This window comes from Anguilla anguilla, chromosome 1 (genome assembly GCF_013347855.1).
Source record: "Anguilla anguilla isolate fAngAng1 chromosome 1, fAngAng1.pri, whole genome shotgun sequence".
Lineage (NCBI taxonomy): Eukaryota > Metazoa > Chordata > Actinopteri > Anguilliformes > Anguillidae > Anguilla > Anguilla anguilla.
Window position 1 is genome coordinate 75,194,655 of NC_049201.1, and position 24,206 is coordinate 75,218,860.

Genomic DNA, 24,206 nt, shown 5'->3' on the forward strand with positions numbered 1-24,206 from the left:
GTGCAGGGGGGCGGGGTGAGGGGGGGGCAGACCGGTTAACCGAAGCAAGAACGCGAGGACCGGTTCTCAGGTAAGGATTCATTACAGAATAACCTGAGGCTGCGAACAGAAGCACCCCAAAAACATCCCGCCATAATCTAAGGAAATGAAATGTGCAAACATTCATCGCAGAAAGAAAAGCTATCGTTCAATTCAGGCAAGTGCCGTCCATTTCCCCCCTCTGAAACATCAACTGAGTTCAAACATAAAGTTCAACAAAATGACCATCTCAAAGATGAGTACAAATGAGCGTGCATGTAATCAGAGTGATTCAATGCAGGGTGCAGAGTTTGGGGCAAAGTTTCAGGGTGCAGGTTTGAGGTGCTGTATCAGGGTGCAGTTTCAGGGTGTAGTTTGGGGCAAAGTTTCAGGGTGCAGTTTTAGGTTGCAGTTTTGGGGTATAGTATCAGGGTGCAGATTGGGGTAAAGTTTTGGGGTGCAGTTTCGGGGTGCGTACTCAGCTCCATCTGGATGTGCTGGGGGATCCCCGCCACCGTGGCCCGCTTGCTGCGCCTCCTGCTCTTCTCTGGCCTCCTGCTGCCACTCAGGGGCTTGAAGGTGGAGCCTGTGGAGAGGAGAGACTGGGTCTGAGAAAAGCTCCCCCCCTAAAGGCACCCCTATCCCCCCCCCACCCCCCCCCCCACGGGTTCCCCTATCCTGTCCTAGGAGTTCCCCCACCCAGGCGTTCCCCTATCCCCCCCCCCACCCCCCCCCCCCCATGGGTTCCCCTATCCTGTCCTAGGAGTTCCCCCACCCAGGCGTTCCCCTATTCCCCTACCCCACCCCAGGCGTTCCCCTATCCCCCTACCCCACCCAGGCGTTCCCCTATCCCCCTACCCCACCCAGGGGTTCCCCTATCCCACCCCCCACCCAGGGGTTTCGCTATCCCCCTACCCCACCCAGGCGTTTCCCCCAGGCGTGTCAGCATACCTTGCCTGGTGAGCCCTGACCGCGTGAGGCGCGAGGACCTGGTGGAAGCAGTGGAGGCAACGGAAACGGCAGAGACTTCGGAAACCGGGGAAACGGCAGAAACGCCGGAAACCGTGGAGACGGATGACATGGCGTCGGTGGTGTCCCCGGACCCCACGGTTCTCATGCTGCTGGCCAGGCTGGTGTCATCCCCCGTCTGCAGGGTTGCCGTAGACTGTAGGGAGCGAGGACACGCATACAGTCAGTCACCTGAGCGTGTGTGTGTGTGAGAGAGAGAGAGAGAGAGAGAGAGAGACAGAGTGTGTGCGTGTGTGTGCGTGAGAGAGAGAGAGAGAGGGACAGAGTGTGTGCGTGTGTGAGAGAGAGAGAGAGAGAGGGACAGAGTGTGTGCGTGTGTGAGAGAGAGAGAGAGAGACAGAGTGTGTGCGTGTGTGTGTGTGAGAGAGAGGGAGAGGGAGAGAGAGACAGAGTGTGTGCGTGTGTGAGAGAGAGAGAGAGAGACAGAGTGTGTGCGTGTGTGAGAGAGAGAGAGAGAGACAGAGTGTGTGCGTGTGTGAGAGAGAGAGAGAGGGACAGAGTGTGTGCGTGTGTGTGTGTGTGAGAGAGAGAGACAGAGTGTGTGCGTGTGTGTGTGAGAGAGAGGGAGAGGGAGAGAGAGACAGAGTGTGTGCGTGTGTCTGTGTGCACACGCGTAAGTGCGCACACATGCTTGTGTGTGTGCCTGTGTCTGTGTGGACACGCGTAAGTGCGCACACATGCTTGTGTGTGTGCCTGTGTCTGTGTGGACACGCGTAAGTGCACACACATGCTTGTGTGTCTGCCTGTGTTTGTGTTAATTTTGTAGTGTGTGCGCACGTGTTTGTTTGTGTGCGTGCATGTGTATGTGTTTGTGTGTGCGTGCGTGTGTGGTATGTGAGTTTTTTTTCCCCACAGTGTGTGTGGTCTTGTACTGTTCCTGTGTGTGTTCAGCTGTTGTTGAAGTGTAAGTTCTGTGTTTGTGCGCAGTGTGGTATGTGCAGTGCATGTGGGTTTGCAGATTTACCCTTTCAGTCACATGAAAGAAAGTCTCAAGGTCTGTGATTAGGTGGCAGTTGCTGTTGAGCAGTGTGTGTTTATCAGTGACAGAAACACTCAGGAAATGATTGAAGATTACATTCCGTACTGAAGGCGATACGGGCAGCTCTTACAGCAGGGGTGGGCAAAGAAATCCGTTTCTGGATTTCATTCCAACCTTCATTCCAGTCCATTCCAATTAATTGCACTGCTCTTGCTGTTCAGGTCAGCCTGGTCATTTATGTGTTCTGACATTATGGCTAAATTTCTCGATTAAGTGCATGAATGATGCCTGATAACTGTTCATGTGTCCCTTTAGCAGATGCTGTTTTAGGGTAGTCTAATGCGAGGGAACCACCGTTGGTGTAAAGAGTTCCTTAGCCAACTGAGTCAGGGTAAACTGGTGAAAACAAACACCTGGAAACACACCGGCCTAACCAGGAGTGGAGTTGTCCACCCCTGCTGTCCAGCATATAAACACTGACATTAATACTCACAACCATGCTCTCGTCATCCTGGTAGTCCATTCCATTTTCTGCAGAAAAAAAAAAACAGAATGACAGGTCAACAACTAGTCTCTTTCTTTTTCAGTCAGGGTTAAGAATCAAGGGTTAAGGGGTTTTCAGTCAGGGAGGTGAACGTCTAAGGGTTTGTCTTTGCCCTGGATGGTAGAGAGAAGTGCAGCAGTGTTCAAGAAGAGGGGTTAAAGGTCAGGGGTCATACTGGGGATTGGGATCACTTCCACGGGACTTTATTATTCCCGGTGTAAGAAACCCCTCAGATACACCAAACGGCATGTCAAGGTCACCGACTGTAAGAAACCCCTCCACAGGAGACTGCTGTCTGCCAGTAGTGTTTCTCTATACGGGTCACTGTCTAACCTGGTAGATGCGGACATGTCTTTGGCTTGTGTAGCCTGCATAAATACAATTGTGTATCCTGCTACGACACTAGCGTATAGGCGAGTGACTACGGGGTGCAGATATGCTGAGTTCTCTGCGTATTTTAGGACCTTAAAGCTTCCAGGCGTGCAGTGGTAAGAGTCAAAGAGGAATGCCAGGTTATAATGAATGCAGTTTATTGTTCAGTGTAGGTTTAGGAATAATGACAGTATAAAATGGCGCAAAATGAGAGTGGCGAAATGGCTATGCGCGTGTGATGAGTAGGAGACCATGTTGACTCATGTTGTCTCCCCAAACCATTGCAGTTCTCTCATTATATGCAAGGCAAACCCCAAAGTCAGCAAATAAAGACACAATCATGACAAAATACTACATCGCTGACCCTGTTGGCGCTCTCTGTAAGCCTATCACACTGGCGTAACCTTTAAGACACTAACTTGTTCCCCTTTCCGACAACACAAAATGTGATGACACTGTGTTATGGAGAACCAAAGTTTTACATAATGCTGATCCAGTAGGATGTTTTGCTCTTTATCACACTTGATGACTCCCTGTCAGCACCGTAAACAGCCTGGTCTTCCTCTGGAGGTCTGATAAGAGGCAGGCTTCTGTGAACTGCCCAACACTAGCTTGTCCATGCACAGCAGTCAGTCAAGTTTCAAACTTAGCCGACAGGACGTACAGTTTGCGTATTCCTGTTCTGCTTTCTCTGCCACTGAAGCGCAAGTCTAATGACACTGGGGCTGCTGGTGAGGTGCTTACGTCATAAAGTATTGCACAATTGTGTTTTAAAAAAAAAGTGAAAACGGCATCGCTAACTTAGTGACCTTACAGTGACGCACGCGGTGCCACCTCTGTGACTGTTTCAGGCGTCTCCGTTTGCGGTTTTGTTTCGCGCGTGTGTATTTTCGTCCAGCGGACGCGTTGTGTTGCGGTACGGCAGGAGTGAGGTCGGCCGTGACGACATGTGCGATGTTACACTGTTGCATTGCGCACGTGTTCCATTAGGCAAACGGAACGTCCTTGCTCAGCCAAGCGTCAGCTTCAAGTCAAGCCAACTACAGTCATGGCAGATGGGGAGAGGCGGACCCACAGGTCGATCATTTGTGTGTCATGTGCAGGATTATAGGTGAGCGGCTGGGTAAAGACAGCTGCAGTAGTAGGGGTTAAAAGTTAGAGGTCAGAGGTCATACCCTCCTACAGGATTGTGGGATTAGAGGTGAGCGGTTGGGTAAAGAGAGCTGCAGTGTTAGGGGTGAAAGGTCAGAGGTCATACCCTCCTGCTGCTGGATTTTGAGCCCCTCCTGGGCCTCAGTGTGCAGGTCCTGCAGGAACTGAGGCCGGTCGACCTCGACGAAAACATTCTCTGGGTACAGCGGAGAGAGGCTGGGCTTAGTCTCCTGCTCCTGTTTAGGAAGACCTGAGAGAGAGAGAGAGACAAGTGAGGGAGAGAGAGAGAGGGGGGGCAGAGAGATAGGGGGAGAGGGAGAGAGAGAGAGAGAGAAAGGGGGGGCAGAGAGATAGGGGGAGAGGGAGAGAGAGAGAGAGAGAGAAAGGGGGGGCAGAGAGATAGGGGGAGAGGGAGAGAGAGAGAGAGAGAAAGGGGGGGCAGAGAGATAGGGGGAGAGGGAGAGAGAGAGGGAGATAGAAGGACAGTATGTGAGTACAAGTATGAGTTTACATACTTATCAATGACCCAGACTCAAACTCACTCGCTCAAAACTGAAATGTTCATAATCTGATGGACGAGGGTTCGAATCCCAGTCTGTAGCATCTCAAAGGAACACAAACTCCTTACACACCGCCAATCCCAGCAGCACAAACATATGACCCCCCCCCTTTAAATAACTGCTACTTGGTGATGATGACATGGGGGGGAGGGGCTTACAGGTACCATTTAAAGGTTTCCATAGCGATTGGACAGAGAGGTGTCATGAACCTCCCTAAAACGGGCAGAGCTACAACAAGCTGTCAATCATTTACTGTCTTCGAATCCATTCCAGATTGCTCTGCACAATCGGACCCCAGGAAGATTAGCTGCACACTGTGTATTGCTAATGGGGATCCTAAGTAAATAAATAAATAAATAAATCTGGATCTGGTCCAAAAAATCTGTTTTTCAGTCACTGAAAAAAAACAAAACAAAGTCACTGGCACTTGGAAGTCGTTTAAAGCTTTGTTTTCTGACTGACAAACCCACACACACACACATGCGCACACACGCACACTCACGCGCACTTGCTCACTCACTCACACACTCACACACACTCACACTAGGATGAGTTTGTATCTGGTAGTGAGGGAGTTAATGTCCTTTCCCTGGTTTCTCAGAGGCAACCTCTCAGGAGATCATTCAAGCACAAAAACACTCCTCCCCCCCCCCCTTCTGGCCCCCCAACCCAGCCTGCCATTCTTCCACTCTGCCAAACACTTAACACCCCTCACACGTTCACTCAGCGTACATGTGTGTGTGTGTAAGTGTGTGTAATTATGTCCATGTCTGTGGGAGAGAGAGTGTGATTGAGTGTGTGTCAGTGTGTGTGTGTGTGTGGGGGGGGGGGGGACAGTATGACCGTGTGTGTGTATGTGCCCGTGCGTATGAGTAAGAGAAGCCACCTGACCTATGAAATCCAAATAAGTGCAGTCTGGACATGAAGCAACATTGGCATGCGGTCGCACCACGCAGTAAAGCACTTCAATCTTCCATTAAAAAAAATACAAAAAAATGAAATAACACAAAAATAAAAGTAAAACACCATTCCAAATATGCAAGACTAAACTGGAGGTGTTCAGGTCTTGCTTGGCTACCTGTGAGGTGGGAAAGTGTTTCTGCGGAGGAGAGGGGCGGGGCTTAATGCAGGTGACAGTGGTCACCTGACCAGGGCTGCGGTCAGCGGAACCCCTCGTGCACTGCACAGTCATTTGAGGGCGGGGTTTGGGGGCAGGGTTTGGGGGCAGCGTTTGAGGGCGGGGTTTGGGGGCAGCATTTGGGGGCAGCGTTTGAGGGCGGGGTTTGGGGGCAGCGTTTATGGGCGGGGTTTGAGGGCAGGGTTTGGGGGCAGCTTTTGTGGGCGGGGTTTGAGGGCAGGGCTTGTGGGCGGGGTTTGAGGGCAGCCATTTGAGGGTAGCATTTGGGAGCATCTTTTTCAGGGCAGAGTTTGAGGGCAGTGTAGAGGGTAGAGTTTGAGGGCAGTGTGGAGGGTAGTGTTTGAGGGCAGGGTTTGAGGGCAGTGTAGAGGGTAGAGTTTGGGGGCAGGGTTTGAGGGCAGTGTAGAGGGTAGAGTTTGGGGGCAGGGTTTGTGGGCAGGGTTTGAGGGCAGTGTAGAGGGTAGAGTTTGAGGGCAGTGTGGAGGGTAGTGTTTGGGGGCAGGGTTTGTGGGCAGGGTTTGAGGGCAGTGTAGAGGGTAGAGTTTGGGGGCAGGGTTTGAGGGCAGGGTTTGAGGGCAGTGTAGAGGGTAGAGTTTGAGGGCAGTGTAGAGGGTAGAGTTTGAGGGCAGTGTAGAGGGTAGAGTTTGGGGGCAGGGTTTGAGGGCAGGGTTTGCAGGCAGCGTTCGAGGGCAGAGGTGTACTGCAGTGAGCAAGCAGCCGGGTTCGTAGCGCTCAGGTGATCCTGCTGAATTCCAGGCGGGGCGGGGCAGTGCCTGTCGTGCCCTCGAGCAAAGGGAGGAAACCCGACCTGCTTCGGTACGCGCAGCTGAACGCCGAAAAATCTCCGGTTCTGACCCGAGCGGGGATCAGAAACTCAGTTTTTACGGTCTGGGGACCGCGCCACCGGACGAGCCCACTGCCTCTGGCACAAACGCCGCAATCCGCTGCGCAAAATCACTTCTGTAACCGCAACACAACCACAACACAACCGTACTGCAACTGTAGAGTGACAACAACCGTGAAGCACAGTTTGTCCGTTCTCAAACCGAACCGCAGCTCCGTGCAACGCGAGCCGCAACGACTCTGCGAACGACGGCAGAACAGAAATGTCCTCGCACGCGCACGTCTCGACTGCGCTTCGGCGCTGACAAGCGGTTCCCTGCCGTCCTGCCTACAGACAGACAGACAGACGGACAGACGCTCCTGTCCTCTCACCAGCCCGTCGCTGGAAGGCTGTTTATTTATTTATTTATTTATTTTATTTTTTTAACAAAGCGAAAGCTGGAGACTCTGACCTGATCTCTTTCGGCCCTTTCTGAACATCCCTGCGCTTCGATCGGCGGCGAAACGCCATCAGAATCTGCGTCGACAGCCAGCCCCGCACACGGAGGCAAAGCCCGGAACTAACCGTGGAACTTTCTGCCCAGGTCTCCGCGCTGCACCTTTAAGGCTCGCGTGACATCACACCCCAGGTATGTGGGGCAGGTAGGGACCTGAGAGGAGTTGAGCCCCGCCCCTCGTCCTCCCTGCTGTTTATCTCTGAGGAGAAGTCACCTGACAGAGATACTCAACCCTGGCCCTAGAGCACCACAGGGTCTGTAGAGATACTCAACCCCGGCCCTGGAGCACCACATTGTCTACAGAGATACTCAACCCTGGCCCTAGAGCACCACAGGGTCTGTAGAGATACTCAACCCCGGCCCTAGAGCACCACAGGGTCTATAGAGATACTCAACCCCGGCCCTGGAGCACCACAGGGTTTATATACTCAACCCAGGCACTGGAGAGCTACAGTGTCTGTAGACATACTCAACCCCAGCCCTGGAGCAGCACAGGGTCTATAGAGATACTCAACCCAGATCCTGGAGGGCCACAATGTCTGTAGAGATACTCAACCCCAGTCCTGGAGGGTCACAGGGTCTATAGAGGTACTCAAATCCAGTCTGGGAAAGCAACAGTGTCTGTGGAGATACTCAACCCCAGCCCTGGAGCACCTCAGAGTCTGTAGAGAGACTCAACCCCAGTCCTGGAGCACCACATGGTCTGTAGAGATACCCTGGAATGAATTTAGTTTCAATATTTTCTAAACACAGAGAACATGATATGCAGTGTGCCAATCAGAGCCTCACTCAAGCATGCAATGCACCAATTAGAGCCTCCCTCAAGCATGCAGTGCACCAATCAGAGCCTCACTCAAGCATGCAATGCACCAATCAGAGCCTCCCTCAAGCATGCAGTGCACCAATCAGAGCCTCACTCAAGCGTGCAGCGCACCAATCAGCGTTTTCCTCAAGCATGCAGTGCACCAATCAGAGCCTCAATCAAGTGTGCTGTGCACCAGTCAAAATGCAGAGTATGTTTCTAATCAACCCCACCGTTTTGTGCCAAAACAGGCGGCGGGGCCATGAGGATGATGAGGATGACGAGGAACAATGACAGAATATGACACAGAATATGAATCAAAGTTGACTAAAATGGAAAAAGACGAGTCTCAATTCAAAATAAACAATAAAATAAAAGATTTGCTATCTCCTTGGTGACTGACAAGGCAGCATCCATCAAAGAGGCAGAAGGAGCTTCGGTGTGGCACTAATACTGCTCCACCCCCTAACTCGATTACTATTATCCTCATTTATTTATATTTTTGCATTTCGTAATCTTTGTTGAAATTATGCGCAACACAACTACAGACTACTCACACAATCCACCCCATACAACTATGAAGAAGGAAGCACAGAGCTAGAATATCAAATCAAACAAGAAAATCCCCAACTGTTAGAAATCTGCTTTCGATATGCAAAATTAAAATGCAACAGACACTTGTTTTTGACAACGCATCATTACTGTATTTCCCTCCAACACACCAGTGAATAAACACATTAAATACTCCGCTCTAAATCCATAACAAAACGTGAACACCGATCTAAAGTGCCATGCATATTACCGGGTGCGAGCGAACGGTACGTGTGTCTAAAAAACAAACTTCCAGCCGGTTTCAGATCTCAGGCCCGGCAGATTAGACAGGAAGGAGAAGCATGTACAGCAGTGGTCTCTCTGTAAATGCATATTTATGAGGCCACTGGCCTTCCTCTGGTAAATGGTAAATGGACTGCATTTATATAGCGCTTTTATCCAAAGCGCTTTACAATTGATGCCTCTCATCCACCAGAGCAGTTAGGGGTTAAGTGTCTTGCTCAGGGACACTTCGACACGCCCAGTGCGGGGATCGAACCGGCAACCCTCCGACTGCCAGGCTCTTACCTCTTGAGCTATGTCGCCCCTATTGGGGCAGTAGCTCTCAAACTCGGTCCTGGGGACCCCCTGTGTGTGTTGCTTTTTGTTCCGAACACTATTCTACATCATTATACTAATCGCAAACCTAAAATTTCAACAAGCAGTTCATTTTTCTTAATCAGACACTTCTCACGTTTCAGAGGGATTATTTACCCTCTTACGCCACATTGTGTCACAAACAGCTGTCCATACCGTGAAGAACAGAAGTCCCATATTCACATTGTGTTTGTTATTGCACACAATTACTGTACATAAAAACAGGTTTTATTCAAAAGAACGAGGTGAATAAATGCTAATGAGCCAAATCTGTGTCACAAAGGTTAAGGAAAAAAAACTTATAAACATGTGTTCAACAACATTAAATAAGCTGGAGAAGGACTGTAGCAAAAACAGACACACACAGGGGTCCCAGGACCCAGACTGAGAAGCACTGCCGAGGTTCAGAATCACAGACACAGGGCCGTCATTTCACAGCACAGCCACAAGAGGGCGTCATAACGCACCCAACCTCTGGTTAGACAGACGTTTTGCGAGGTGGGTCCTCACGCAAAATTCTTGCGGGTCCCGATGAATAAAACAAAAAAATTAAGACGTCAAGAGCAGCACTTCCAGGGAAAGTTTAAGAAGCCCCCCCCCCCCAAACAAAGGCTACAGCAAAAGACAGTGGGGAGGAGGGCAGGAAGACAGAGAGAGAGAGAGAAAATAAAGAGAAAAACAAGGAGGGAGAGAAAAGAGACCACCCTTGAAGCCAGAATGAGTCATGCTTCCTCTTTTCCAAACGGTGATCCTTTTCTTTTCTCATTTAAATCACAGCCTGTGGAGAAGTTCATAGCGGTACGTTACAACACAAAAGAAAGGAGCAGTGTGTGGTGTGTGCTTGTATGTGTATGTGTTTGTGAGGGGCAGTTACAATATTTGTCTGTTTATACGGGTCATAAACAGTTTCTGAAAGTCTGAACCAGTGAGACTGAAATCAATCAATCCAAAACAGGGCTAGGCCCCTGCCCCAGAGCCTCACTCTGCACCAATAGTGTGGCCTGACAGGGCATGGCCCCGCCCCAGAGCCTCACTCTGCATCAATAGCGTGGCCCGACAGGGCACGGCCCCGCCCCAGAGCCTCACTCTGCACCAATAGCGTGGCCCGACAGGGCATGGCCCCGCCCCAGAGCCGCGCTCTGCACCAATAGCGTGGCCCAACAGGGCATGGCCCCGCACCAGAGCCGTGCTCTGCACCAACAGCGTGGCCTGACAGCAGGTACTGTGGGGCCTTCTAGCACTGGAGCCCGATAGCCCTGGGCTACTCTAACCCCCTGCATTCCCTACCCATCCTGTGTACCTAGGGCAACATTATAAATGAGACCAGAAAGCGCATGAGGCCAGGAAGTGACGTTGCATGAAACCAGCCGGACCGAACACAGCAGGAGCTCAGCCTTTCCTGCGGGTCCGAGCCGAGGACGCCTGCAGTCCACAGGACACTTTAAAAAAAAAACAGTTTTCACATTACAGGGGGAGAGGACGAGAGGCACTGCTTAGGCACAAAAACCGCCCTCTCTCTCCAGAATGTAAATCTGCAGAGCTAAAGTCCTGCCTTCCTGCATAAAGGCGTGATTGAGCTTGCAAACACCCGTAGGGCCCTCCCAGAGAGTCACACAAGCACACACACACTCTGATCCCAGATCAGTTTTGGGTGCGTAGAACTGGCTTGTTATGTCGTGGTTTTGACATGTAGACGCACACCTACAAAACACACACACACACCTATCTAAACAAACACACACACACACACATACACTTACCTAAACATACACACAAACACACGTATCCCTACCTAAGCATGCGCACAGACACACAGAAGACAAAGAAGGGGAGAATATAACCCCACGCCTTAAAAGAATATCAGAGACTGCACCATCAAGACTGTCTACTCTCGAAGATCATAAAGTCCACACCCATCTTCAGCACCGCATCAGACACACTCCAAGAACGCAACTGGCTGCTCTCAGTGCCCGCCTGAGCGTCGTCTCAATTACTCCTGTTTATTTTTCTTTCCCCACAGTGTTCCCTGCTAGCGTGACAGCGGGCGGCATGCGTCTCCCGATTCCACAGTTCGACGGAACCGCACGCAGCAAACATACGTTTCCACGGGAGACATTATGAGAAGCCAATTCGGATGAAATCAGCCCCCTTTAGCCCCATTACCCGCTCCGGTGCAGCGGTACGGCTTTGATCAGGAGGAGGAGAGGGAGTTTGGGGGGGGGGGGGGGGACTGCCTCATCTGAGCTGAACCTTTCTGACAGGCGCAGAGTCTCCCCAGAGGGGTTCTTTTCAAGAGGCAGGACCTGTGCGGGCCATGAGCACTGGAGACCCCTGCAGGCCGTCAGTTCACACTGCAGCGGTTTGAAAACTTTATAAAGAGGGGTTAAATGTACTCCAGTATGCAGACACACACACATGCACATGCACACACACACACACACATACTGGCCTACTCAAACACACCACATAGATTTGCTATGTGCACACACACGCACACACACACACACACACACACACAGCTAGACATCGCGGTAAGCAGACAGCACTGCCTATTCAGGGGGAAGAGCAGACAGAGACAGTGTGCTTAAATTCCACACACAGCCAATGTGGACTTTGCAAGCGCAGGGCTCATCTCTGCAAACAGCTCTGCAGGTCCGCTGTGTGGGCTTAAGGGCAGAGTTCAAGAGGTCAAAGGTCAAGGGTTAAAACGACACGGCAGACGATCAAACGCTACGCCCGAGCAATCCGCCGCGCCAGACATGTCTGAGCAGGGCGACGGCCGATTAGAAGCGGTCCAGACGAGACGCAACTCCTAAGATACGGATGAAAACGCATCCGATTAAATGGGTGTGGCGTGGGTGGAAGCGATCCCAAACGCGGGATCGAGGTGCAGATGGAGACAATAGAGCGGTTTTCCCCTCGCGCTCTCCTGACACGGTCCACCCATGACACGGTTCACGTGGCATGCAGAGCATGACTCACCCAGCCCTCTCCGCCCTTGTTAATTAATCAGCAGGTGCACATGGCATGCAGTACCGCTGGCTCTCCAGCAGGTGGCGCCTGAGACGCAGCAGGGTTTGATCACACCGTCACACACTGGCCTTCCCACACACAGCGGTCAGAAGTTCAGGAACATAATGGCCGTGAGGGCAGAATGCAGACAGCCCAAACAACACCGCAATGTGAAAAAAAATACATTAGCAACTCTTCAACCGTGGCCTGCACCTCTACACCACAGCAAGACGCACCTCTCCGTCTATCCAGCAGGGGGAAACACCCGGTGGGGTCAACCTGCGTTAGAGCGAACGGCCGTGATTTTGGGCATATCCCAAAAAAAAACGGACCATGCAACCCGCAGAAGAGGGGACTTTGCTAACAACCGTCACCATAGGAGACGGGGCTGCTGGCTTTGGGCCAAGGACAACACAGCACAGTGTTAGACAGAGATAAGGCTTCCTGCTCCGAAATTGATTTCCAAATCGACCAGGTGCCTCATAAGGCGATAGCAGAGGACTGTTACCCTTTTCCACAGAATTCCTTGATGTCAGCACCTCCCCCCACCGCCCGCCCCCCGCCCCCCACGTTCTACATAAGCAACCCCCCCAGCATTATAAATGACTTCATAAGTGATTTATAACACTGGACAGGTACCAGTGACGCGGATGGTGGGTTTGAAAGACGCTGTAATAAGATAGCAGAAGCAAGATGAATGGACCGGTGCTTGGGTGCTTGTCTTAAGTTCTTCCCGGAACATTCCGGAGTAGTGAAACACACCTTCAGACATTCAGACATCCCAAACACAGCTGCAATGGCCCGTTTCGCGCTGCCACATTCGTTCACGAAAGATCGGAAGCAACGGTCTAAAACCGCTTCCGGTCGCCAAACTGGCCATTGAAAACAAAAGAACGGCAGCTGTTTTACCCGACACCTTGATATCTACATAAATATACCACAGCGTAGCCTTGTGTGTGAATTCATTTGAACACTACAGGGACTAACGCAGATTGCTGGCTATAGTCAGTGAACCACAGACAGACATTATTTGCCGCCATTCTGGATGTAAAAGCTCCTCCCCTCGAACCCGGGTGCAAACTCCAGCCCCCGAGGGTGCTGGGGCTGTGTGGAACTCCCAGCATGGATCAATAGAGGGTAACCACGGCAACGTGCACAAACCTGCCTGCGATTGGGCGATCAGGGCAATGAGGTAAGTGAACATTTATACCAAACAAGAAAAGTCTCTCAGGGATAATAACAGATGTGATTACATCAAATTGATAGTTCACACCCGTGTTGTGTTTTTCTCCCTGCAGAACCCAGTGATTACGTCTGAAGAGGTAAACGTCTGCAAGCAAGCAAACAAAAACTAAAAACAAACAAACAAAAAAAAAAAAACGCAGCAGACCTGCAGAACTTTCAAAAAGAGGCAGAAACGTATTCTGAACTCTAACAGTCAAACAGGAGTCATTTTATTTTCTACTCTGAAAAGCAAATGTAACCCATTGACTGGCACAAGCTAGGGCATTACACAGCAACAGACAAACACACACACTCACACTCTGTTACACACACACACACTCGCACGCGCACGCACATACACACTGTTACACACACACACACACACACTCGCATGCGCACGCGCACGCACATACACTCTGTTACACACACACACACTCGCATGCGCACGCACATACACACTGTTACACACACTCACACACACATAAAGGCGCACACATACACACTGTTACACATAAACACATGCACGCACACACATACACACACACACAAAGGCATGCACATGCACAAACACAAAGGCACACGCAAAGACAAAGGCAGGCACACACACACACACACACACACACACACACAGGTCCACCTGCTTTCCTTTGATAACTACTAGGAGGATCAAAGCTATCTTATCAGGCGGTGGTGCTGGTGCAGTGCAAACACTCGCAGGGGAGGGGTGTGGAAACTTCTGAGTCAGAGTCGAGGTCTGCTGTGGAAAACGTCCTTGCTGAATGTGAGGGAGCCGGACTACGACGGGCCAGGCTTGATTCCACTGATCAGAGCGAACTTTCATAAACCATGAAATAGCTGGAGCTCTCGTTATCCTTGTGTTACCTGCTGATTTTAACCAATCAAAGCATGTGGCTGCAGACGCTCTGTCTTTTAACTGGTCAGTAAGTGACCGCCAGTGGTGTATATCAACACCACCCATCATGGGGTTATCGGTGCTATTGCTATGTTTATTAGGCCTTAATGGATGCTTTACTCAAAGCCACAAACACACTGTATATTTGAATAAATTTTGATTTAACAATAATTCACTGTTATTTTAACTGTAGTGTGAAGACCGTGAACAGCATAGGCATAAAACATACTGTCAGACAGAATCAATTTTTGATTTTGTCCTTTTGCCACCAGTCAGGCAGAATGCTAAGCTACGCTTTTAGCATTGCCCAGTGAAACATGAACACTAGACTGTCTTGATCAAAAACCATTCGCGCACTCTCCCACTGTCCCCACACAACAGGAAACTAAAAGAGGGGCGACAGGAAATGACATCAGAACTTATCCCTGGTGTGCCCGTGACGCATGCAAGTGTTACACCAATGAGAAAGCATCGATGCAGACAGAAAGCACACTTCACTTGGTGTCACACTGCAAAACACTTATCTCTCTCCTAGCCTCTCCCCCCTCTCTCTCTCACTTTTCCATCTCTTTCCTCTCCTCTTCCTCTCCTCTGTTGTTATCCCTTTATCTCTCTCTCTCTCTCCACTGTTTCTGCTCTCGTTCTCTCTCCCTCTCCCTCTGCACTGAATCCAGGGTGTACATTATGGTGGGTACATATAATCCCTTAAATATGTATGTGCCACAGCGCAGTAACTCTGGGGCAGAAACCTACAGGTTGGTTCAGATCAGACTCCAATCTGAAGAGAATTAGAGGGCAAAGATAAGGGGCAAGATTAAGGCTTTCTCCAAACATGCAAAAACAGCTCTTTATACTGTGTGTGTGTGTGTGAGAGAGAGCAAGATAGAAAGAGTGTGTGTGTGTGTGTGTGAGAGAGAGAGAGAGAGTGTGTGTGTGTGAGAGAGAGTGTGTGTGTGTGTGTGTTTGTATGTGTGTGAGAGAGAGAGAGAGAGACAGAGAGGGAGAGGGATAGAGAGAGAGAAACAACTCATTCTGTGGGAATCAACTCTGACTGGATGAGCGAAACATCAACCCCACTCTCTGCCTCGCCCTCCCAGCCTCTCTCTCTCTCTCTCTCTGCCTCTGGGGGGCTGGTGGCTCTATAAGCACAACTGGTTACTCGGAAAAGGAGACTGTGTTATGACACGGACACTGCCCTGCTTGCAGGCATGGGGGTGTGCTGTGGTTTCACTCTGACCTCTGACCCCTACAGAAAGCTGCCATTTCACAGCAGGGTGAGCATCGTTGAACTCCACAACTAAACGGCCCCGCGATCGTTCGCCTCTGAACACGGTCACGTGATGTCACGCATGCACACTCACTCACTCAGTCACTCACTCACTAAAACACTCACACACACACATGCATACACACACGCACATGCACACGCATGCAAGTACACCCACACGCATACACACACACACATGCACACATGCATGCAAGCACACACACACATACAGTCTGTCCCTCTCTCACACACACACACTGAATGTGTTCTTTTCACAGTTCTATCAGGTGTCACGTGCACTTTCTGTATTTTAGCCATAAAAAGCATGCCGTGCAGTAGGGCTATCAAATGCCTACATGCAGGAAGATGTGCCGTCTTTGTCGAGAGAGGTAGACTGGGCCGGGGAAAAGAGGGAGAGAATCGCTGAATGAACAGGGGTAGCGTGAGAAAGAAGAGAAGGAGAGAGAATAGGAGTAGGAGGGGGAAAGTTAAAAAAAAAAAGAGTGAAAAGAAAGGAAGACATCAGCTTTTGTGGGAACTTCCCCGAGTTAGAGAGGATTAATTTAAAAAACGATCATCAGTTTCACACTGCTGCTACCCAGCATGCTTTGCGCCAGCACTGAAAAGTTTGCCTGTCTGTCATTAAAGCACTTTTTTTTTTTTCATTACTGTTGAATGGCTGTGTTTCTCCAGTGGCCAAGTTCCACAGGACCCTTCTCAAAAGAGTACCCAGGGTGTCCAGCCCAAAAAAGCATCCCTCAACCCCAAATCAGACCTGCCAAAACTCCCATAAGCACACTTCAGAAGAGATTCAGAGGGAGCACAGGCCCATTTCTAGAATGATTTCCTTTCAGTTGTAGAGTGTCTTCCTCTCACTGTTCTAGAATGAAGAGGTCACAATGTGCTTCTAGGATGTTTTCCTCTCTCTCGCTCTCTCTCTCTCTCTCTCTCAGTTTTAGAACTACTGAGAGTGTTCTGGAATCCTCCTCCCCCTTCCTCTTGATCTTCGTTCTAGAACCGCGGTGCCTACAGATCTTAAGGCACTGATGTGCACATTAATAGGTGTTGGCTATTGGTTATTAGCTAATGCCAATAAATGTCAATATGCGGGTCTGGCTTGGCCCTGACGTTTGGACATGCGACAGCCAGTCCCGACACTGTTTTCATAACCCGCGTGGTTCCAGAGCTTCTCAGTTAGTGCCGCGCCAGACACCTGGCAGACATCAAAGAGCCAGAGACGCACTGCAGCACCCACGCCGGGACAGCCAGTGGGAATGTGACCCTTCCCATTGTCCCCGAGCACCGCTCCATTGTGAGAGTGCACTTTGAAACGCCACCACAGGGCCCGTCTGCGTGAACTCAGGGGCCAAAAACCGGGCTGCGTTTTCAAAGCTCACTTCCTGGTCGCGTCGAGAAACGCTGCTCACTAGCGCCAGTGCAGTTGGCCCCAGAACAGGTGTTTCAGCCACCCGTTTCCAATGGTAACAATATGGCCAAAATATGAAGTCAATCATTTTTTTTTTCCCCCACAAGAAATTCTAGGTGTTTTTTTTCTTAATCTGATGCCTCCCCATGTGCCCATTTGTTAAGTTACTGTGTTGTTTGGACAAATTTTTGCAGACCGGTCGGGGACAAATTGCGTCACTGCGGAGTCAGGTACGCTTAGTGGACCACCGGACTACAAGTCCCTACTGCACTGTCTCCGGCTACGAGCGGGGAACTGAAACGGTGCTGCTCCGTTTTGCTTTCTTTTGTCTTTGTTGTTTTGGTTTAGTAAATTGTTTCCCGGAACCCCTGACGGGGGAAGGGTGAAGGTGTCCGTTTGTTTAATTTCGTGTTTTGTGTGGGTGCGTTCTCTCTCTCTCTCTCTCTCCATGTGGCAGCCAACGGTGTTTCCCGGCACTGCCGCATCTCCCTCCCAGGGGTGTCACGCTGGTGTGCGACACTCACCTTCTCTCTATCCCCCACCTCTCTATCTCCCACCTCTCTATCCCTCCTTCTCTCTCTATCCCTCCTTCCCTCTCTCTAACCATCCTTCCCTCTCATCCCTCACTCCCTCCCTCGATCTCTCCTTCCCTCTCTCTAACCATCCTTCCTCTCCATCCTTCCCTCCCTCTCTCTATCCCGCCTTCATTCATTTGCCACGTTTCTCTCCCTCTGCTTGGGTGACCAGCTTTGTTTAGCATTTAAACACCAGACAGCTCTGTCACCATATCTGTTACAATTTTTACATCCCAAACAAACAAACCCTCACACACACACACAAACACACAGGCAGGCACACACGCAAAAACACACACACGAATGCACATGCACAGTCACAGACACACACACACACACACACACACACACACAAAGAGACACACACACCTGTAAACACACACACCAGAGAACAGTCACAGACGGGCTCCAGAGCATTTAAAAAACCCTCTTACACCTCAGCATTTCCTGAGCTGCTGCTGACACTGACTGATGTTATGACACGCATCAAAATCACAGACGCACCATAATTCAAAAACCAAAAAATCTGAAAGAGTGAATGTGAGTCATGAGGTTCTGGATCACATTCCCACTGTGGTTTCTCAGGTTTGCAGGCTGTGCCGTTCTGAGAAAGCAACACCGCGTTTATCCTCATCAGCAACACCACCTTTAACACTAACGCATACACATGCACACACACACACTAATGCCTGCATGGACACACACACACACTAACGTGTACACATGCACACACACACACACTAATGCCTGCATGGACACACACACACACACTAACGTGTACACATGCACACACACACACTAATGCCTGCATGGACGCACACACACACTAATGCCTGCATGGACACACACACACACACTAACGCGTACACATGCACACACACACACTAATGCCTGCATGGACACACACACACTAACGTGTACACATGCACACACACACACTAATGCCTGCATGGACACACACACTAACGTGTACACATACACACACACACTAATGCCTGCATGGACACACACACACACACTAACGCGTACACATGCACACACACTAATGCCTGCATGCACACACACACTCACACTAACGCATACACATGCACGCACACACTCACACTAACACATACAGATATACACACACTCACACTAACGCATACACATGCACACACACACACTAATGCCTGCATGCACACACACTAACGTATACACATGCACACACACACCAATGCCTGCATGCACACACACTAACGTATACGCATGCACACACACTAACGTATACACATGCACACACACACCAATGCCTGCATGCACACTCACACTAAAGCATACACATGCACACACACACTCACACTAACGCATACAGATATACACACACACACACACACTTAATTAAATCTCTGTCTATATCTGTCAGTCTCCAGGGCAGAATGTATTCAACAGCAGAGGCACACCCAGCAACCTTTCAGCAGCGCACAGATGATATTTCACACTCAGAATAATGGCCCGTGTGTTTATGCTCGGAATCTTCCAGAAAGTTATTTTTCCAGTTATCCTTGTGCAACCCCAGGCTTGCCCCAGCCAGGTGAACAGGTGATGCGGCAGACGTCAGGTGCAGTCTCCACAGGCTGTAATGTGCTGAGCGTTCAAGTATTTAATTATGCTGTGCGTGGAACACAAGATCAAACGTTAGCACTGTTTAACCCCAGCACTGCGAAAGCAACACTGAAGCCATGACTGCCACCCTTAGTGCCAGTCTCCACCGGTCTCCAGTCCCACCTCCAACAAATCTACATCCAATTTGACTTCACTCCACCCCTTCCCAATCCTACCTTACTCTAACCCCACCCAATCCTACCTTACTCTATCTCCACCCAATCCTACCTTACTCTATCTCCACCCAAACCTACCTTACTTCACCCCCCCCCAATCCTACCTTACTCTACACCCACCTAATCCTACTTTACTCTACCTCAACCCAATCCTACCTTACTCAACCTGCACCCAACCCTACCTTACTCAACCTCCACCCAATCCTACCTTACTACACCCCCACCCAATCCTACCTTACTCTACCTCAACCCAATCCTACCTACTCTATCTCCACCCAACTCTACCTTACTACACCTACACCCAATCCTACCTTCCTTCACCCCCACCCAATCCTAACTTACTCCACCCCCACCCAATCCTAACTTACTCCACCCCCACCCAATCCTACCTTACTCTAACCCCACCCAATCCTACCTTACTCGAACCCCACCCAATCCTACCTTACTTCACCCCCACCCAATCCTACCTACTCTATCTCCACCCAATCCTACCTTACTCCACCTCCACCCAACCCGACCTTACTACACCCCCACCCAATCCTATCCTAGTGGATCTAATGCACTCAGTAGGGGTGGAGTCAGCCTAGTAAACTAGTATGTGGCCTGGTTCGGCAACATTACTTTCTGTTCCACAACTCGCATTGCATTTACACCATTTATTCTCCTGTTCAGGAGGCTTATCCAATCCAGATGTCCATAAACCATATTCACTTACCAATCAAACGCCCGGAAAAACGCATCATTGAAAGAGCTACATTAACTTCCCAAACAGCCATTCTTAAAATAAGATGGTGACGCAGCAAATTCCACAGGATCATGCATGTAATGAGCGTATTTATTTTTTTTATAAATAACAAAAGTTGGTTGACTAAAGCTTCTGCTGAAATTATTTGCTGAAATCACTGGAAAAACCAAACAAAGAAAACCAGTTTGAATCTGAAGCGAAAATGCAGTCGGCCGAGTTTCCACAACGAGTCACAGCAAACATTTGGCATTCCCAACAAAGGACTAATGCTCCTAGTGACAGCAGTGAGTCTGAGAACAGAAAATGCAGAGAAATCTCTCTCTCTCTCTCTCTCTGTAAGCCTCTCTCTATCTATTCAATTCAAATTGCTTTATTTGCATGACAAGTAAACCTGTGTTGCAAAAGCAATGGGATATACAAAATGACAAACAGACAACCTGAAGAAGGAAAAAAGAAAGAAAAAAGAGTAACAACCCCGTCATACACATACAAGCATAGATACACACACACACACACACACACACACACACACATTCAGGTTAAAAGATATTTAGTTAGTAATATAACAAATTAAGAACCTGTCAGTATTAATAATGAGCACAGATGATATTGTGTACACAATTTAGTTTTCCATCCCTCTCTCTGTCCCCAGCACTCTTTCTCACTCTTTCAAAACAATCACAGCACTGGCTGCTGAGAAATGCTGACCTTTGACCTGACATGGAGGCGGGGGAAGAACTGAGTGAGAGCTCACCATTACCACATCACCACACTGCAGCACTCCCATTGGCTAAGCATTCACCAAACTATGGTATATAGAACAGACAACTAAACCCTATACCTCCTCAATACAATGCTTCAGCAGGTGCACACCACCTCAGTGCCTGCACGGTGTTCATAGGGAACATCACATCACAATACAGCCATTCAGCAAATGCTCTTATCCGGAGTGACTTGCACATTACTGCATTTTTATAGTATCCATTTCACAGCAAGGAAAAGCTGGAATTTAGATTTCAAGAGGGGCGGAAATCTAGGTTTAGAGACCTTTTGGCAAACGCATTTGTTAACCCAAATATAGCTCAGGTTTTACCCAGACACAGCCTGGCTAATTTCGAACCCGTTAGAAAACTTGTACCCAGGTATTCACCTGAACGCCTAGACTACATTTTACTGACTTCACCACAGAAAGGCTCACAGGGTTTATACTCCTGCATACATACTGAAGCGATTTAGGATAATGGCCTCACTCAGGTGCACAAAGACATTGGAATCGAACCTGCAACCTTCAGGTTACAAGCCCCCTAATCCTCCTACTGCTCTCCTGCCCGAGTACCACATGTTGAACAGCACACCTCACTCTCCACATGGTGCAGGTTCAGAGCACATAGCAGGTGACTGCCTAGTTGCTCTTCAGGCCAATCTGCAGGCACACGAAGCTGACAGACCAATGAGCAAGGACAGGGCACCTGGCATTCCTACCTTATCCCCCAGGGGTCACCTGACTTTACCATCTGACACACAGGAAATAAATGTTCCCAGTCCTACGCCCACCCTCTGTCCAAAGCACAGTCACTGCAGTCTTGTTCTTTTTTTAAATTTTATTTTGGCAAGTGGTTTGTTTTAATTTTATTTCACCCTTCAAGCTCTGGGATCCAAAATATGCGATTAGAATGTTAATAACCGAACATTCTAATGCTCATGTGACAGTCACCGCTGATAACTGAAAATAATGTAGTTCTAGAACACTAGCTTATAATTTTGAGAAAACATTCCAAAAAATTCAATAAAATAAACTAAATAACCTTCCCTTCGAAAGGATTAACTTGCATCCTGCAGCTGCGCCCCCTGGTGGGGACCAGGGGAAATCTGCTCCGCATGACAGTACCAGTTCTGAGCACAAGCTGCAGAGGCAGGGTGGAGCTGCTGCACACAGCAGCCTTAAGGCTAGAGCTCACACACTGGTTTTCTTAACGCAGTCATTGTGCTCAGGAGCGACCAAGGTTACGCAAAACCGTGGGAAAACACCGACAGAGCTTGGGATTGTGCGCGCACACACACACACACACACACTTTGCGTAAAACACACTTCGTTCTACATGAGATATTTACACACAAGGGCTCCATGGCCTCCAGTTCCAGCTGCATGCAGTCAGATCCAGCTCTCTCGAACGAGAGCATGCCTGGGCTTGGCACCTAGAACCCAATGCACCAGAACAACCTAAGGCAGTTCAAGGGTGTAGACACCCCTGCCATGTGACAAACCCCTAGAGACACCCATGTCATGTGACCCCACAGCCTAGAGACACCCCGGTCATGTGATCTACAGCCTGGAGACATGCCCGTGATCTAAAGCCTTCGGGAAAGACCCTCTCCAGTCAGTCAGGAAGGCAGATTCACTGGCTGTTTTCCAAAAACATATAAAACCCCCCTTTTCAGATTGACCCTCAGTTTCCAATTAAATAAAAAAACAAAACAAGGTCTTGTGGCAGTGCCTTAATGGTGGAACTTACGACTGCAGCTTTGCTCATCTCAAGCTCTAGGAGTTTGCCTATCATGTTAAAAGCCCTTTTCTGAGCGGCTTTGGCTACAAGAGTCTGCTAAAATTAAACTGTAAATTGAAGCTCTCCAGTCATGTGACTCATGTCTAGTGACATGTGGTGTCGTCTCACTGGGGAACAAGTTGTCAAGTGAAGCACCCCCAAACATCCTCTGACATGTATTCACCTGCAGACCGCAGCCAATGAGGAGTCTTGTCTGAACAGCACCATTCATCATCCTGCCAGGGCTGATGGGAACTCTTTTTTTGGTCAACTCCTAGACCAGGAAGCAGCGATGCAGTCTACAATGACCCGCGAAAAGCACCTCATTTTGTACCACCTTGGAATTTAACCTGCAACTCTTTGGTAACGAGCCCAGTTCCCAAATCATTACACTGCAGTGCCCTTTCCAAGCATGGAATTTCCCCAGCTACCTTCTAAGCACGGACGTGTCCTCACCAGTACCAGAGGTGTGATTTTTGGGGGTTGACTGACAGACAGCCCCAGGCGTTCTGGTCCTATCACAGGCTCTGCGCCGAGACTGAAGGAGGCCGGGGCGGAGAACACGGATGCACATCCTGCCGCCCCACGGAGGAAGCGGTCGCACGGTTTTTCGGATTTTGGAATCCCGCCTTTTAAAATAAACTTGCGTTCAGGCGTCTCACCTCTGCGGTCTTAATTCAACATGACGACGGCACAGGAGAAAGAGCACACACAGGCGAGGGAGCAAACACTCGGCCGTCTGTTCACAGGGCTCGTCTGATTACGAAACGAAGCGATGAGCCGGGCCCTGACCACACGGGGGGGGGGGGCGTTGCAGGGACTACGGACAGTTTCGGAGAGACGAGGCCGTGTGAACACCGTTTCCCAGAAACGCATCTGCTCCCGCCACACACACAAAAAAAAGCTCACTCAGAGGCGTCACTAGGGGGGGGGGGTGCGGACCGAACCGGGTGACACCATCAGAGGGGGGTGACACCGAAATGACTGCCAATAATTTTTTTGTGCAGTGTTTTGTGTAGTTGAATTTCTGCCGATGGATTTAATTAGCAGTATTAATGTGACGAGAAGTGCTTTGTTGTTTGAATGCATAACACAGAATTCCTTGAGCCCACACCCGGCAGTACTCCCCCCCCCCCGTCCCCCCCACGGTCGCCAACATTGGGTGAGACCAACGGACGACCGCACCGGGTGCCACCAACCCTAGTGACGCTACTGAACTCACTTCCTGTTATCCACCTCCAGTGATATTTGACTAGAGCTTAATGTGCGGGTAATTTGGAGGGTGAGGTTGTTCAAACCTATTTGTTGTTGGTAATTAATCTTCCAGTGATGACAGAATCAGGTTTGCAAGCAGCCAAACTGTTTAATAAACAGCAAGGAAAGGGGTGGTGGGCAGGAGAACATGGTGGAGGGCAGGAGAACAGTGTGGAGGGGGCAGGAGAAGAGAGTGGAGGACAGGAGAACATGGTGGAAGGCAAGAGAACAGTTGGGGAGAAAGCTCCATAACTGGCTGCACCAGTGAAACCAGCAAGACCAGAGTCAGATACACACATTACATATTA

General features: G+C 49.7%; 1 protein-coding gene across 3 annotated transcripts in view; it reads right to left on the reverse strand.

The window, feature by feature from the left end:
- LOC118210438 (uncharacterized protein KIAA1522-like) overlaps positions 1 to 24,206 on the reverse strand; it is a 54,750-nt gene that overhangs the window by 8,976 nt on the left and 21,568 nt on the right. For 2 of the 3 annotated variants that reach the window (XM_035386642.1, XM_035386633.1), the window contains exons 3-6: positions 4,201 to 4,344; positions 2,520 to 2,557; positions 970 to 1,183; positions 497 to 604 (exon numbers count right to left, since the gene is read on the reverse strand). In XM_035386642.1, coding sequence (XP_035242533.1) covers positions 497 to 604; positions 970 to 1,183; positions 2,520 to 2,557; positions 4,201 to 4,344 — 504 coding nt within the window. Of the gene's footprint in view, positions 1 to 496; positions 605 to 969; positions 1,184 to 2,519; positions 2,558 to 4,200; positions 4,345 to 7,087; positions 7,498 to 24,206 lie in introns of those variants that run through there. The other variant, XM_035386652.1, reaches the window with a different exon arrangement.